At 40.1% G+C, this 17,286-nt stretch overlaps 1 protein-coding gene across 5 annotated transcripts in view; it reads left to right on the top strand.

The window, feature by feature from the left end:
- Positions 1 to 17,286, top strand: part of PGM1 (phosphoglucomutase 1) — a 66,863-nt gene that overhangs the window by 39,955 nt on the left and 9,622 nt on the right. For all 5 annotated transcript variants that reach the window (XM_077120731.1, XM_077120728.1, XM_077120729.1 and 2 more), the window contains exons 6-9: positions 388 to 542; positions 3,022 to 3,137; positions 12,368 to 12,503; positions 15,466 to 15,649. In XM_077120731.1, the coding sequence (XP_076976846.1) occupies positions 388 to 542; positions 3,022 to 3,137; positions 12,368 to 12,503; positions 15,466 to 15,649 (591 nt within the window). The remainder of the gene's footprint in view (positions 1 to 387; positions 543 to 3,021; positions 3,138 to 12,367; positions 12,504 to 15,465; positions 15,650 to 17,286) is intronic.

The raw sequence follows: 17,286 nt of genomic DNA, 5'->3' as shown, positions 1-17,286 counted from the left end.
GTGGACCTCCCAAACTGTATAAGTGGCCTGCATTTCCTCTCTCTCTGCCTACTCTCTTCTCCGCTAGGAGAGAGGTGATTGGTTTCAGAGTTTGGGAAAGGCCTAGCAGGTTAAAGTTAGCTGGCTTCTGGCAGGAGAAGAAAGCCCTTGGCTCAGAAGGCGCTTGAGCTTGCACTGTAATTGAAAACAGTTCTAACTCTGGCACCAAGGTGGCTATGGCCTGGGCGTACTGTGCAGATCCATTACAAATAAAATCCAGTGTTTGAAACCCAATATGAATAAACGTATCCACTTTTAATTTTATAGTTTTAAATTTTATAAAGCCTCCATGGTTTTTTTTTAGCAGTTTGATTAAAAGGACTTCCTTTGAACCCCTTTCTCCCAAAGGATCGAAACATGATTCTGGGCAAGCATGGTTTCTTTGTGAACCCTTCGGACTCCGTGGCTGTCATTGCTGCCAACATCTTCAGCATCCCATATTTCCAGCAGACTGGGGTCCACGGCTTTGCACGCAGCATGCCCACGAGTGGTGCCCTGGATCGGTAGGTCTGTCCATCCCTTTGGCTCTCCTCGTCTCTGCCCACCCTGACCTTTACTGTGCTCCTCACTGTACCTGGGACACCCCATTTCTCTGCACCCCCTCCCTTCATCTTAGGCCATCTGCTGCAGAGTGTGTGCTGAATAAATAATCATTGTTCGAAGAAATAGATGAAGCATTTTCTGGACTAGTTGTCCTCTGTGTTCCTGTAGCACCCAAGGAAGTGCTTATTGTACTGTGTTCCAATCACTTGTTTAATCGAGTCTCTCCTCTGTTAGACTATAAATACCTATAGACATAATACAAGGGAAAAGGTCGTATTATTCACCATCCTAAACTCTGCCTGACCTCCAGTGCCTGACACATATTAGGCCACACGTGCGCATATACACATATGCACATGCACACACATATGTGTCTATATACATACATAGCTAGTTTTGTGTTTTGTTTCATGGATGGATGGGTGGCACTCCCGTTGCACCCATGTCATCGTTCTAGAAGATTACTTTCCTGTAGCCATGAACGTAGAGTTTGGATGAAAGAGCAGTTTTAAGTGGTTTCAGTGTTCCAGGAGAACTTTCACAGACATTTTTTCCCACACACCTCCACCAGATACTCACGTATAAACAAACAAAGTAAATATTCATTTGTCCATAATTTACATACATAGAAAGTCATACAGATAAAAAGAAAAACTACCTTCAGTTTTTATGAGTGAAAGGAACCAATGCCAATAAATAGTTGACATAATGTAAATTGCTTATTTATTTGCTAATTTTATATTACTTCATTGTACAAAAGCTTTAAGGTGGCTTATGAGATTACCTCTACAACTATTGAAAAATGTAAATAATAAATAACAAATGAGGACCAGAAGAAATATCAGTCAGAACATGCCAGGTGCCCAGTATACATCTGCTAAATGAATAGATAAAGACAAAAAAAAAGAACAAATGAAAGGTCAAGGCCAGGGAGGAAGGCAGAATGTATATATCTAGGTTTTTATAATAATAGCTAGTATTTATTGAACATCACCTCATGCCAGATTCTTAAGTACTTTACATGTTTTAAGATACTTAATTCTCAGTCCAGTCCCAGAGATGAATGCTCTTAATAACTCCATCTTGTAGGGTGAAAAACAAAAGGACAAAGAAGTTGAGCAACTTGCCCAAGGTTCCCAGCCTGTTAGGGATTGAGTTAGGATTTGAACCCAGAGTCTTCTCGGAACCGCTGGGCTGTTCAGTAATTTCCTGTGAGGTGCTGCAGATTTAGTGCTGACCTAATTTCAGCTAATAAGAAAATAATGGCTAATATCATATGGTAATGTGTAATTTTAAATGATGCTTTTACATTCACCATTTCAATTGATCCCACGGCAGTCCTTATCTTACAGTAGAGGCAGCCAAAGGCCAGAGAGTTGCACAGTCTTGTCCAGTCAGAACGCCATGGCCCGACTGGAGCCGGAATTAGAAGCCAGCTTTCCTGCCTCCACACCCCGCATCTGAAGTCACAGGCTGCTTTGTGGCCATGCTAGTGCATCTTAGACTAACAACTCCTGAAACACATTTCTGTGTCATCCAAGAATGTTTCATTGCAGTTTTTGGAAAAAAATGATAATCCACATGTAGAATCTCAACTGAAATACCTCATTAGACAGATAAAATTTTATTGTATTTTCAGTTTCAAAATCATAGATTTAATTTTCCTAAGATGTTAGAATCCAAGCATGACATTGCTTTACTAGAAAGAGGCAAGCATTTTGGAAAGCAGATCTTACTAAGCATTGAATAAAACTTATAATTTTTCTTATTCACAAAGAAAGTAATCTTTAAAAACATAAAAGCCCCTCAAAGAAGGTTTTAAATAGGTTAAAGATATATAGAGAGAAGTAAAAGGGTTTTTTGGAGGGAAAAGAGGACCATTGAGCAGTGTGGGTGACGCCAGGGTAATGGGGGACCCCCTGGGAACTTTCCCTGTGGGTCATCCTGGAGAAATGAAAGGAGCCGTTGGCCAACCTGGCTGGGTGACCTTGGGCTCATCATCTAGCGTCATGGGCCTGGTTTGTTCCTCGGTGAAATATTAACTTCCCACACTAACATTCTATGACTCTGAAGTGCGTTTAAACATCCTTCCTTATGGAACAGTTCTAGAAGCAGTCTGTATCTCCAACAGGCTGGTGTAAATACGCTAAAAAACACATGTGCACATTTTGCTACTGTTGTTTCTTGTAAAATATCAAATTAGTAATCTGAATTCTTTCTTTCTTCTTCCTCTCCTACCTCCTCCCCCGAATCCGCCTAGAATAGCCCATTGTGCACAAGTTTTCTCTTATGGCTGTCCACAGAGCTTAGAATTATGTCTGCCTCTTGAGCGGTGCTAAATGGGACCCTTGATTACAATAACGGTTGCTATTTTCCATCCCTCACCTAGCCACGCTAACCGTCCTGCTGTGACCTAACTTTGATTTCATGCCTTTGAAGGGTGGCTAATGCTACAAAGATTGCTTTGTATGAGACCCCAACTGGCTGGAAGTTTTTTGGGAATTTGATGGATGCGAGCAAACTGTCCCTTTGTGGGGAGGAGAGCTTCGGGACTGGTAAGTGTACACTCCTGCACTAACATTTTCTTGCCTGTAAACACTGCTTGCAGTGAAAGCCTAGACTGCTTGCTAAAGCAGCACTGAAATAGCAACTGTAGCTCATGTGTCCTAAATCAAGACACAGTTTATTTATAAGAACTGGTGGATGTACACAGTTGAAAGGCCCTGAGCACGTGCGGCCAGGAAGGCTAATTTTACTTTTGGGGGATCAGGTCTACCGGGCAGGAAGCTTGGGGCCCCCTCGGCGGCGTGGTCGCTGAGCCTGTAGGGATTGCGCAGGGTGATAAACATTTTTCTTCCCTCATGTGGTCAAGGAAACCTTTATAAATGTCTTCATTGCTGGGAAGAAATACAGTGGAGTGAGTCAGTTTTTCGTTTTTATTTAAGGGGAGGTTTCGGCACAGCATTAAATCTTTCTCTTTAATAAGCTCAGGTTTTCTATAACAACACGTTATGATTTATCAAAGTTAAATGAAGGGAGACTAGACCGTTAGGTGGAATTAAGTTGCTAGGTGATCAAGAAATTAAAAATACTTCCTCGTCCGTAGGGTGTATGTATAAATTGTAGTGTAGTGAAAGAGCGGAGTACTGTGTGCATTGGGGATGACCCAGGATCCTTACACCCTACTTTCCGTGCTCTCCCTCCTCCTCTCTGCCTGCCCAAAGATTGGCCTTATGTCCCACCTCCTTCCCGCTACCCCCTCCGACTGCATCAGTCTCTTCTCTAAACATTCAACTGGGCAAGAAGCCCTTTCCTGTGTGGTGGTTGTAAGTACTTCAGCAGCCATAACTTTTTTCCTCTTTGTCTCTTCTCTGCTCAGTATTTTAGAGTGAAAGGATCAATCTCCTTGGTCCTTCAATACTCAACCTTATAGCAGGAAAAAAAAAATGAGGTCAAAACAAGCCTTCTGTAGCCTTGCAGTTGAGTTGCAGCTCTTGTTAATTTAAACAGAGAAGAATGCTGATTTCATTTGTTTTCTCCGAGTCCCGCGTGGGGTGGGAATGAACTGGCAAATTTGAGGCACATATTTACGAAGCGCCGAGCAGTTTAAGATCTTTGAGGAAGTGGCAGTGCTCCTGGGCAGTGAATGGACTGGGTAGAATTGGAGGGTATTAAGAAGGACGAGTAAGTCTTAGAGCTGATCCATGTCCACAAAGAAGGCCAGACAATTTCTCAAGACTCCAGGTCTCTAATCATCGATGACACAGGCGCTGCTTCGTCCTTAACTACTTCATAAAACACGGGTGGTGTCAGTCACCCCACAGGCTGCTAGGTAAATGTCTAATGAATCTGTAAGGTGGAAAACTGGGATACACTTCTCTCTCCTGGAGATTAATAATATTAGCATTTAAAGTTTCTAGAACATTCTCCTATAAGGAATTCTGTTAGTACAGTTTTTCCCAAACATAGTAGCTGCATATCTTTTTTATTTTAATTTTATCTTGTGGTATATCCTGTAACATCTGGCCTCACAGACCTGCGCATGAAGCATTGCACAAAATGGATCTAGGCTCACCACCAAAAGGAGCACAGACTGCTCTTCTCTCCCATGACAGCACTGCAGAGGCTTAGAGACAGTGCTCAGGTCCTCTCTTCTCCACTCCAGGATAACTGTCTTTAGTCCGTCCAGTCATTCCTCACTTCCTGTGGTTTATAGATCATGGTTCCAGGTATCTCCTCATTGACCAGTGCCCTTCTTAGAAGGTTATGCCCCAAACTGAGCCCAGGTACCCCAGGGCTGGCCTGACAAGTAAAGAGTAGGGAGGGATGATTATTTCTATTTGGGCACGGTACTTCTCTTGATATAAACTTTTATTTATGTTACTTTTGGGATGTTTCATAATACCTGTTACCCCATGTAAGGTTTTAGATAATTAAGCCCTTTAAAGATTTTGCCCATGAACATTTGTTAAGAAACATCCTCCTGTGTCATAATTGTGGAATTGATTTCTTCAAACCAAAGTGTTAGACTTTAGACTGTGCTTGTTAAAGTTTGTTCTCATTGATGTATTTATCCATTCAGCAAATACTAAGTGCCAACCATGGTTTTTTCTTCCCTTTTATATTTTTTATATCCAAACAGAGACTGCATCATGAGAATAATCTCTACTCTTTAAAAAAAAGATAGTTTTAGTATTTCTGAGATTGGCATTCTAAAAATCATGCTGCATAGCCATGAGTTTCCATGTCTGTGAACGAATGCAGCTGAATCTATTTAACTGAATTTCTACTCTCTTAATTTACAGGGTTTATTGCCACCCACCAATTTCCTTGCTGGCAAATGCCTCCAATGGTCCCTTTACAGTGTTTTCAGGTGGATACTAGTGAATCTACAGACTTTGAAAGATTTTAATTCTGTGGCTTAATTGCATACTCGGTCTGTATTTTTCCAGGCCAGAGCAGAGATAGTATTCCAGGAAAGCCTCCCTGACCTTCCAGAGCTGGCCAAATCCCCTAGTTATTGGCTCCCATGCCTGTCCCTTATTGTGCTTATTGCAGCTGTACTTTTACAGTGATTAATGATCATTTGATTAATGTCTGTTGGCTCTACTAGACTATATGTTCCATTCTTATTCTCTGTTGTATCCCCAGAGCATCCCATGGTGCCTAGCATATAGTAGGTGCTCAGTAAACATTTGTTGAATGAATAATTGCAGTTTGTTTCGAACCCTCCACTTAGACCAATAGAATTTTCGTATTGGAAAGGAAAGGACTTTAAAAGCCATCCAGTTTAATTTCCTGTGTGATGTGGTGACACAAGTGACAAGTCAGTGCTTTTCTGCTAAATGCCTGCCTCAGTGGAGAACCCACACCTCACCTCCTGCTGAAGTCCAAAACTCTTACAAGGACTCAATGCCACTCCCATCCCATAATCCATGGTTTGGGGCCCAAGGTCTTTGTGAGAAGAGACAAGCTTTTTGCAAAGAAAAGGAGTTCACTTGTAAAGAGGTATAGAGGAGTCAGATTCCAGAAGAACTAGCTTAGTAAATAAAACAAACCTCAGGTATTTAAAGAAAAAAAATCATAATATGGGCGGGCCACAGTGACTCAGCAGGCAAGAATGCTTCCCTGCCATGCCAGAGGACTCGGGTTCGATTTCTGGTGCCTGCCCATGTTAAAAAAACAACAACATAATATTACTTAGGTTACCAAGTATACATTAGTCTGTTCATGGTGGAGAAATGCAACTTTCTTACATGGTTGACATAATCACAGAAGCTACTTCCTTAGACATTAGCTGTACAAAAGCCAGCGCCAAAAATGTTTTTATTAGGGAATTAGAAATAGTCAAGGTTGTATAATATTTGGGAGACTACAACTCGACAGAGTGAACCTATTATTTTTGGTTAATCTCATGGTCCCCCATCCACAGAACATGATGTGCACATTTATACAATAATGATGGTAGGGCAGAGCATCAGTTCTCGAACCTGGAGGGAGATTGAAGGGAAGTCACTGAATGGAAATGGGAGGGTTGGGACAGAGGGATCGGAAATTGGGTTGAAGAGCAACTTGGAGACATACACGTAAGTTATGATTTGGTCAGCTCTGGTGGTTGGCAGTGTGGTTTTCCCTGTCCATCTTTAAAAGGTTCTAGTGATGACACATCGTATAGGAGTGACGTATGAACGCTTTGCAGATTATTTTAAATTTTAATTGCTTATTAAAAATCTTTCATGTGGGCACATCTTTTCATCCATCCACTCCACAGATGTTTACTGAAGTGTCCCAGGCACCGTGTTAGGTTCTGGGAACACATGGTCAGCGCGACTTCCTTGTGGAGGGGTCCATGGAGTTTATGCTGGGGAAGGAAGTCAGACACCTGCCACGTAATTAACAAGGGCACTAAGTGGCAGAAGAGGAAGTACAAGGTCCTTGGAGATGTATACAAGCCCCCCAACCTGGTTCTGTGCATATGGGGGGTTTTCTGTCCGTGTCTCTGTCCGTTCTGATTTGCTTAGCTCTTGAGCATATTTCCCTATAGGCTGAAGCCTCTGGGACAAGGTTGGTGGATTTCAACTGTGGAGATTTCCCCAATTGAATACCCTAGTAACATAGGCTTATACCCTAATTACAAGTAACTCAAACTGTTACCGCATGTCCGTCTCCGTCCTCTGTCTATCTGTGCTCAGCTGTAAGGGAAGCAGCATGTCTTCTTCGTCTTGGTATCTTCCCACACGCACTGATTCATATTTGTCAGGTTTGAAATGAAGTTTGCCTTAACATCGGTTTCTGTCCATTGATGTTTACTAGTCTTTCAAAGGCACATCATGGAAGGGAAATGGACATCGAGCGGCAGTCACGAGACAATGCAGGTTCATTGCTAAATGGGAAGTCTAAGGGTTTCTGGGGAGACCTCCGGGGTCTGGAGGGCATCTAGAAAAGGCCCCCATCCTCCCTCCAGAGTAACGGTCTGTGCAGAGGACAAGCCAGCAGGACTGGGCAGAGTGGCCTTCCCAGCCTCGCGGCCCGGCAAACTGAGGGTTTGTTTTTTTTGTATGCTGTGTGGTGGGAGTCACATTTCATTCTTTTTCCATGTAAGAATCCTATTATTGCAGCACCATTTGATGATTTTTTTGTTTGTTTACTTGTTTGGGGAAGTACATGGACCAGGAATTGAACCTGGGTCTCCCGTGTGGCAGGCAAGAATTCTGCCTCTGAACTACCCTTGCACCCCCTGCAAACTGAGTTTTAACCATTCTCTGGGGGAACCCAACTCAAGAACTGGCTGTGTGCCAGGCGCCAGCTAGGGCCACGCCTCTGAGCGTAGGGTAAGAACCGACAAGTCACAATAGAGCATGGATCTCTGTAAGGGAAGCTAGAAAAGGGAGGCAAGGAAGGCATCCCACTTGAGGGCTGAGTTGAATGTACTTGCACATGATGTTAGCCAGGCTAATAATAGGTGTACGTGGGGTAGAAATTTCCAGAGAGAAAACAGCATGCTCAGGAGCAAGAGGAAAGCTAGAGACACAGAAAGAATAAAAGAGACAGAGAGACAGCCTCTGGTGCTTTCAGAAAACCCCATGTGGCTGTTTTTGAGCTCTGTGTCCCCATACTCAGGCCTGTGGCTGGCAGGGACTGGAGCCCAGGCAGCCCCTGTGACAGCTCTCCTGGTAACTGTAAACCATCCCTCGTGGCTGCCAGGGCTGATGGTGGTCTTGGCTGAGACACAGGTGTGCCCTGACTGAGCTGAGTTTGTACTTACCGCAAGGTGCTGATTAGGCTCCAGGGAAGTGACAGGTGCTTGAAGATGCTGATAGGGCAGAATCCCCAGGTGCTCGGTCGGCTGCTGAGCTCAACTGAACATGAGCAGACCTAGCGCAGAGCCACCCCTGCCCAGTGTCGGCTGGGCCTGCAAGCCCTTGTGTGCATTGCTTTCCAGTTTTTCACGGTTAAGTCAGTTTAGCCTCTTTTTTCCTTTTTTTTTTTTTTAATTAAAAAAGAAGATACTAGCAATTCATATTCCTTATGGGAAAATTAGATAAGGAAGAAAGAAAAAGAAGTCAACACTGTAATCCCCTTGCCCAGAGAAAAGAGCATATTGGCATGTATTCTTCCATTTTCCTCCCCAATATTACAATGAAGGAGCGTTATTTTTGAAAGCTTATAAAGGTCAGTGGAAGACGTAATAATTTTCCCTTAAAAGTTTATTCTCCCCTTTGTTTATAATGGAATCTTGCATCTTAACAGTTTAGAAAATATGTCCACTTTATCACAGTAAATCCTCACAGCTGTGTGAGAAGGGGAGCATAAACCCTGTTTTATAGTCAAAGAAACTGAAGCTCAAAAAAGTTATGTGGCTTGTGCAAATTCAAACGGTTTATAATCAACAGAGCTTCAAATTAGGTTTGCTGACTCTTCAGTATAAGACATTTTCCCCTGGACCACAACTGCAAAAGCAGTAGCTTTGGAAACACACACACATACCTGTACTCATGCACACATATTTGTGTGTGCACACACAACACACATGTGCACACACGTATGCCATTGACTTCACTAGGAATATGTCATCATTCAGCAGAACACTGAAGGAAGTGAAATCTACGCAGCCTGCATGAGTGTTAATCAGAATCAGCTAGAGTTTTGATACAGGCAGAGTAACTAGTAAGCTTAATCGGAATTTCCAAAAAGACTGGGATCATGCAAATGGAATAGGATACTTGTATTACTGAGGGCAATTATTTCATTTATAATATTGGGTATGGAATTTATTATCGCCAATTAACTCAGAATTGGGTGAGATTTTTAATTTTTTTTCATTTCCATTAAATTTAAAAAGTCAAATAACTTGCTTAGAACAGGAAAAGCACAAAGGAAAACTTCCCTCTGCTTTGCTTCATTTTTGCCCCTCAAAAAGAAAGGGAGTGAGAAAGAAGAAGAGGGGAAGGAGAGAAGAAATAAGAAAAAAAGGGAAGAAAACCCCTCAGGAACACAGGCAACCAATTCCAAGATGTACACTGCTGTTAGGAATTCCCAGTGTATGGGAAGCTGCCAGAATCATGCTTCTCAAGATGAACTGTTGCCAAAATATATCGTTTGCAAAAGCCAGAAGAGGCAGACAGCTAACTTTTTGTTCTTAAAAATAGCAGTAAAGGCAAATAAAAACCCACAGCTAAACATAGGTAAACATTTTCATTTTGTTACTTAGAATGCTAAAAATATTGCCTAATATCTCTAGGTTTGCCAGCATTTATATTTTGAGGATATTAGTTCTAAAAACGATAACCCATTGAAAAGAATATCTTTTGAAAGAAAAAGTATGGTCTTATCAACCAAAAAGCAAAGAGTAGATTAACAGAGTAGATTAATTGAGTCATTCATTCGTTCACAGTGATTTATCATATTCCATGTTCTATGCTTGTCACAAGTCTTAGTTAAAAGAATAAATATGAGCAAAATAAATATCTTTACCATCAAGAAGCTCATGGTTAGAAACAGGGTAAGATAATGGGTAATTGGAGCTGATGGGATACAGACTGTGCAATAGGACTAGATACAAAAACTCAAAAATGGACAGCACAATAATACCTAATTGTAAAGTAATCATGTTAAAACACTGAATGAAGCTGCATCTGAGCTATAGTTGTTTTTTTTTCTTATATATTTTTGTGTTTTTTATTTTTATTTTTATTTTTTCTCTATATTATCATTTTATTTCTTTTTCTGTTGTCTTGCTATTTCTTTTTCTAAATCAATGCATATGTACTAAGAAATGATGATCATACATCTATGTGATGATATTAAGAATTACTGATTGCATATGTAGAATGGAATGATTTCTAAATGTTGTGTTAGTTAATTTTTTTTAATTAATAAAAAAAAGAATTACTGATTGCATATGTAGAATGGAATGATTTCTAAATGTTGTGTTAGTTAATTTTTTTTAATTAATAAAAAAAAAAAAAGCTCATGGTTAGTGGGGAGACAGCCTCAGAAACAGGCAATTGAAGCTCATGGAGGACGTTGTCAAACAGGTGTTTTCAACATATCCCTCTCAGAAAAGAAGAAAGGAGCTGGTAATTGCCTACAGAAGCAGAGAGCTAGTCCCACAGAAAGGAGAGGGCATTTAAACTGAATCTAAATGGATGAAGAACAGAGGGGAACAAATTTACCACATACCTGCTGTGTATCCAGAAATTGTTCTAGATACTCTGACTGTTCTAAAAACAATTAGACCCAGAAAGAAGTCAAGAAGGGCTGACGGGCACATAAAGAATTCATCCAACCCCAATAGCCCAAGCCTGCCGAATAGCGTCCTATTCCGAAATCAGAAAGTAGAGCTCAATATCGTTTGCTTTTTTTTTTTTTTTAGAATGAGGAGTTTAAAGACAAAAATGAGAGTTCTGCTCCAACATCAAAACCTTAGTAAACAGTCTCCATCTTTCTTTGCCAAAGACCTGCATTTAAGCATATGCTGAGGAGGAAATTTAATTTGTTACTTTTGATAGTGGCAAGGGCTTTAGAAGAAGACAGATATGTTATAAGTTATTAAACAGATCTCTTTTGGTTAAAGAAAGACATCCTAGGGCAGGAGTTGCTGGAGCTACACATCAGTCCACTTTTAAGGTTTTGATACTTTTTACTAAACTGCTTTCCTGAAGGATTGGAGCAATGTACACTCACCAGCAGCAGGTTGGGATCTCATTCCGTTTATTCCTGCCCTGATACTGGGAGAGCTTACTTTCAAATTGTTGGCCATTTGTCAAACAAGTAGAAGTTTCTCACTGTGGTTTTAAGTTTAATTTCTCTTTTTAAAAATAATGCCAGCTTTTAATGCTGTTATCGGCTCTCTGTAGTTATTCTTTAGTGAATGGCCTGTTCATTTGCTTGGCCTGTTTCTATTGAGGTTTTGCGTTTTCCTTTTTACTATATAAGGATATTTTTCTATATTGAAAGTATTAAACCTCTACCCTACATTGTAAAGATTTTTTCTTTTACAGTTTGCCAGTGGCCTTTTAATTTTATCTATAATAGTTTTGCTCTAAAGAAAAATGAATTTAAAAATAGGCAAATATGTCAATTTTTCCTTTATGAGTTGTGCATATACAGTATTTACCTCCTCGAAGTGTTAAAAATATATATTCATCTATATCTTCCAGCATAAGTTTTCAGTTTTTATATTTGAAGTTTCATCCATCTGAAATTCTTTTGGTATGGTGTTTTGTGAGGATTAAAAACTGAAAAAAAAGTCCAACTCTTTTTTTACAGTTATTCAAACACTGTTTAAAAAATAATCCATCCATTTCCCACAGCTTTGAAATGATACCTTTCTCATATACTCAAGTCACATGTATGTTTGGGTCTCTTTCTAGACTCTATTTTATTCCATTGAGCTAGCAAACAATTTTATTACTGAACATTTATAACCATGGGATATGTTCTTCTGCTCTGTTTATTTAATTTTTTTGTCTTTTCCACTCATTTTCATACTTCAGATCTTCATAAAGATTTTTACAACATATTTGATGTATCAAGTTCCACAAAATTATTCTGCTAACGTTTTTGTTGGAATTTGCTTCAAATTTCTAAATTACTTTGGGAAGCACCAACTTCTTACCAGTGAGTGTCTCTGTTATCAATATGTACTTCCCTCCATCTGCTCAAGTTCCCGGTAGAGTTTTGTTACTTTTTTTTAGTTGAATGTGCGTGTTTACAGTTGAGTTTATTTCGGAGAGCTTTGGAGACGTCATGTTTATCCCAGCTGCTTCTCTTCCCGCACCAGGCTCAGATCACATCCGTGAGAAAGACGGGCTCTGGGCTGTCCTTGCCTGGCTCTCCATCCTCGCAACCTGCAAGCAGAGCGTGGAGGATATTCTGAAAAATCACTGGCAGAAATATGGCCGGAATTTCTTCACCAGGTAAGCTGTGCCCTGGATGCGGTATGGCGTGGGGTGGAGAAGCAGCCGGAGGAGTAGGGGGGAGATTCTGATGGATACATACCAGTTCGCACATGTCATGAGTGGCCACAAAATTCCAACTCATCCAGCCTCTACCAACAAGGGATTTTTAATTCTGTCAGGGTTGAGAAGAAGTCAACTTTTATATCAGAAAGGGATTTTTAATTCTGTCAGGGTTGAGAAGAAGTCAACTTTTATATCAGAAAGAAAGAAAAAAAAAAGAACCTTTAGAAAATTAGTTCACATATTAAAAAAAATAAATACTTCATAAGGATTTTAAATGTGGACATGATAACAGCATAGGAGGTGAATTCAGAAGAATGCATGAGAATTTTAGTTCTGCCCCTTCCTACACTGGGGAGTCATTTAACATCTCCTTGCGCCTCAGTTTTCTCATCTGTAGAAATGGGGAAGCACAGTTCCCTGTTGTTAGGATTGAATGAAATATTAGTCTGAAAGTATTTTATAAACTCTGAGGCACTAAATATATGGGAACTTTTATTCCTAGATTATGGAAACAGTTATGCTTAGTACAAATAAACTTTTGTGATTCACTAAAATAGATCCCCAAAGGGCAGGCCAAGGTGGCTCAGCAGGCAGAGTTCTTGCCTGCCATGCCTGAGACCTGGGTTCCCTTCCTGGTGCCTGCCCAGGCCAAAAAAAAAAAAAAAGCTCTCCAAAGAATTTGTACTTGTCTCATTCACTGATTTAACAAATATTTACTGTAATCCTACTTTCCACTAGGCCCTGAGGATTCAGCAGTAAGCAAAATACTTAGAATACTTAGTAATTCTTCTTAATCATGCATCCTTCTGTTTTTAAAAACATGATATCTTTCTCTTTACCAATACTGCATTTCACTAATTCGAATTTGCTTTTCCCCCAGTTTGTGTACTAATCTAACAAAAAGTTTTCCAGACCTCACAATTCTAATCCTAGGAAGGATGTGTAAGAAAAAGAATATTGTATAAGTTGATTATCTGTAAGAGACATACAGATGTAATTTTTCTGGACCTTAGTTGTCTTTCCTTTGCAGTGGTTGGGTTAAATTAGAGAATTTAAAAATTATATTCCAGATTTAAGCGTCCATGATCTCTAGATGTTCAAGAAAGAATTCAACTTTAAGCAACCTGAGCTCCTCAGTCAAAATCATTTTATTAACTTTGGGCACATTCATCAATCCCCTCCCTCAAGTTATCCTTCTGTGGAAAGCTTAGGAAATAGCTGCATCTGCATCACACAACACGCCTCGGAACCACGGCCCAGCTGGAAGAACCTGCTAATTCAGACCAACAGTCATGAACCCTCTAGAGTCTGGAGCGTGATGAAAGCAGACCACGTCTGTTTTTGCGCTCTGTGGTATCACCGAATGCCTAACTCTAACTAGACATTCTGTAAATATTTTTGAATAGATAATTGAATGAGTTCATGAATGAGCAGTGGGCAGAGTTGAATATGGTTAGGAGGGGTTATTTCAAGAAAGGGTCACTCTTGAATCCATTAAAATCACCTAAAAATTATTTTAACATAATTTTAAATCAACTTCAAGTATAGCTGTTTTCCAAGTAGTGCAAATAAAGTCATTAGAACCTGCATTTATGATTAGTTAAGACTCCATATACTCTCCATTTATCTAACAGACGTGCTAGGTACTTCTGCTTGCACTCACTGTTTCATTCAGCTTCACAACAGTTAATGATAAGGTATGTGAGATTCCAGGAAATGAAGTCACACAGTTAGTAACTGATAGAGGCTGAATGCATAGCTGGTTCTCTCTGATTCCAAAGCCTAGATCCTTTCCAACACAACCCTCTGTGCCTAGGATTTATAGAACATTTCCCTCGAACACCCAAAGGTCACAGATGTAAAATACAAACACCTGGTTATAATTTCTCGCTGTTTATCATTTTAACTGGGAAAAAGAGCTGACTTCAAGATTAAAGGGACTATTTTGTCCTTGATTCATAGAATCCTGGAGCCAGAAGAGGTTAGCCTTAATTCCTGGTATTTCTCATGTCTCAGAGGTGTCATCTTGCACATATCATATTTGTTTCACTATTGCAAATAAATATAGACTCTGCTATCTTGAGCCTCTAAAAAATAACTCCCTCAAGAGGGTGTGTGCCACTAGGTCAAGGAAAAGCTCCAGTAAAAGTCTTTAACCTCATAAGAAAGAAGTCAGGAACAATTCTTAAGGAAAAAAAAAAAAAGGAATTTCATTTGTAATGCACTTTTTTTGACCCTTAGCCCTTTTGCGTTTTCATTAGGTCTACTCTATCAGGGTGAATCCAAAGCCCTTTTGACCAGAATTTGCTCTCGCTGAAATGATGGAGACATTTCAGATATGACGAGTTAGGGTCTGGCCCTGTCTTATATCAGTGAAAAACTTGGCCTCCTTTTAGGGCACTCCTGTGGAGACTGGAACTCTCCTTGGCTAAAATCTCAGCAGCCACAGTCAGGTCCCAAAATGGAGCAGTCCCATCGTTCACCCCAAAAGAAGCTTAAGGGGCCGGGAAGAAAAACCTCTGAGTCAGATGCTTGTTAATGCCCAATTCTCTGGAGATAACATTGTTCTTAATTCTACCTTCTCAGGATGAAGCCATTAAATATTAGATAGTATCTCTCAAAAGCCCTTTGAAGTTCTTAAAGCTTTCTTCTGTGGAAGAGCCAAGATGGGGTTTTCTGATTACTCAGCATTTCCCAACCCTTCCCTGAAATCCTCTAAGCAGGTGACTTTTGGCTCTTTCTTCCATTCCTGCTTAACCTTCTCTATCCCCAGTGACTAACGTGCTCATTTATCTGCCAGCTTCTTCTGAGGTTAGGTGGTTTTGGGGAAGGGCCAAAAAATGATGAAGAAAGTGCCGAAATACCTTCGCATGAGTTGAAGTCAGCCCATGGGCCTCAACTTCATGACTTCTTCCAGGTATGATTATGAGGAGGTGGAAGCCGAGGGCGCAAACAAAATGATGAAGGACCTGGAGGCCCTGATGTCCGACCGCTCCTTTGTGGGGAAGCAGTTTTCAGTGGGTGACAAAGTTTACACTGTGGAGAAAGCAGATAACTTTGAATACAGTGATCCAGTGGATGGAAGCATTTCAAGAAATCAGGTAAGAACAAATCTATAGATATGTGGAAGAGACTCCCGAAAAAAAGGAAAAGGGCCCCTTGGGCATTTGTGCTCTGCTCCCGTTTTCCTAGGGTAGCTGTTCTCAGCTGGTTTTCTGCTGAGGCACACTGACTCCCACAAGTACTCATAGGAAAAATGTTCTTTGCTCTCGTGCTGTGCAGTTCCCTATGCCCTCGTTGTGAGATTTTTAGACTCCAGGGGTATTTGTACATCCTCTGGAGTGATATGCAAGATATTCCTGTTGAGTGTGCATGCAAAAAGAAGCCCCAAAATCTGCATGGATAGAAGTGAAGGCAGTTCATTAGTGGGTCTGTAAGTAATCTTGTCATGTTGAAGGTGAACATGATTGAAAGGGGTTGTAAAGAGCCATGTATCCCAATGATTAACACTACAGATATAAATAAGTTCTTGTATCAAAAGTATGAATCGTTTACATCAATAATAGAGGGGTATGGGGGAAACAACTGTTGCATGCTGTGGACTAAATTTAACAGGAAGACAGCAACAGTACCACAGCAATACCAGGGGTAAGTAATTGGAGGGGAGGATAAGAGTTAAGGGGAGGTTTGGACTTTCTATTTGGTGAGGGTATGTTTATCAGTTATTTTTCTCTTTGGATGAAAGTTGTCTAAAACTGAAAGTGTTGATGATTGTACAACCACGTGAGAACATATGTGACACATAGATTTTTGACTTTGGACATTATACATGATGACCAATGGATGGAGTTGGCTAAAGTATATCCTGACTGAGAATTAGAATGACCAGCTGTGGTGTATACATACGATGGAATATTGTGCGGCTACCGAAAGAAATGAAGTCATGAGGCATGCAGCAAGGTGATTGAGCCTTGGGGACATTATGTGGTACAGAATAATCCAGAAACAAAAGAACAAATATTGTATGGTCTCTTTTAGAAAATACCTATAAGGAAATTGGGGCCTATATAGTAAGCTTTTATAGCAGTCACATTTAGTCCAGAGTTAATGTTATTTTTAGATTTTGAGGGGCTGTGCTGTATAACCTGGTATTTCCCTGGAGCACTGGCTACCTGGGTGACACCTGAGACTCAGAGTTGGAGTTCTGCAGCTCTGAAAGTCAGCACTGCTACATACAACTGCTAAAGAAACTGAAAAAGAGATCAGCCTTCAATTAGAGATAAGAATGAAGCCAATCTGATTGGGACTAAGATAAATTAGAATATAGGGATAAGGATGGAATCATATGTTAAGACTTCACCTACTGTATGAGATCAAAGGAAGAGAGGCTTATTTTTGTTTGTTTGTTTTTAAACCTTTTTTATTAATTAAAAAGAAATTAACAAGCAAAACATCAAGATATCATTCTATTCTACATATACAATCAGTAATTCTTAATATCATCACATAGTTGCATATTCATCAATTCTTAGTACATTTGCATCGATTTAGAAAAAGAAATAAAAAGACAACAGAAAAAGAAATAAAATGATAATAGAGGGAAAAAAAGACTATACATACCATACCCCTTACCCCTCGCTTTCATTTACCACTAGCATTTCAAACTGAATTTATTTTAACATTTGTTCCCCCATTATTTATTTTTATTCCATATGTTCTACTGTTCTGTTGCTGTAAT

The sequence above is a fragment of the Tamandua tetradactyla genome, chromosome 11 (assembly GCF_023851605.1).
Source record: "Tamandua tetradactyla isolate mTamTet1 chromosome 11, mTamTet1.pri, whole genome shotgun sequence".
Lineage (NCBI taxonomy): Eukaryota > Metazoa > Chordata > Mammalia > Pilosa > Myrmecophagidae > Tamandua > Tamandua tetradactyla.
The sequence above is the reverse complement of the archived record's forward strand: the minus strand, read 5'-3'. Positions and strand labels throughout refer to the sequence as shown.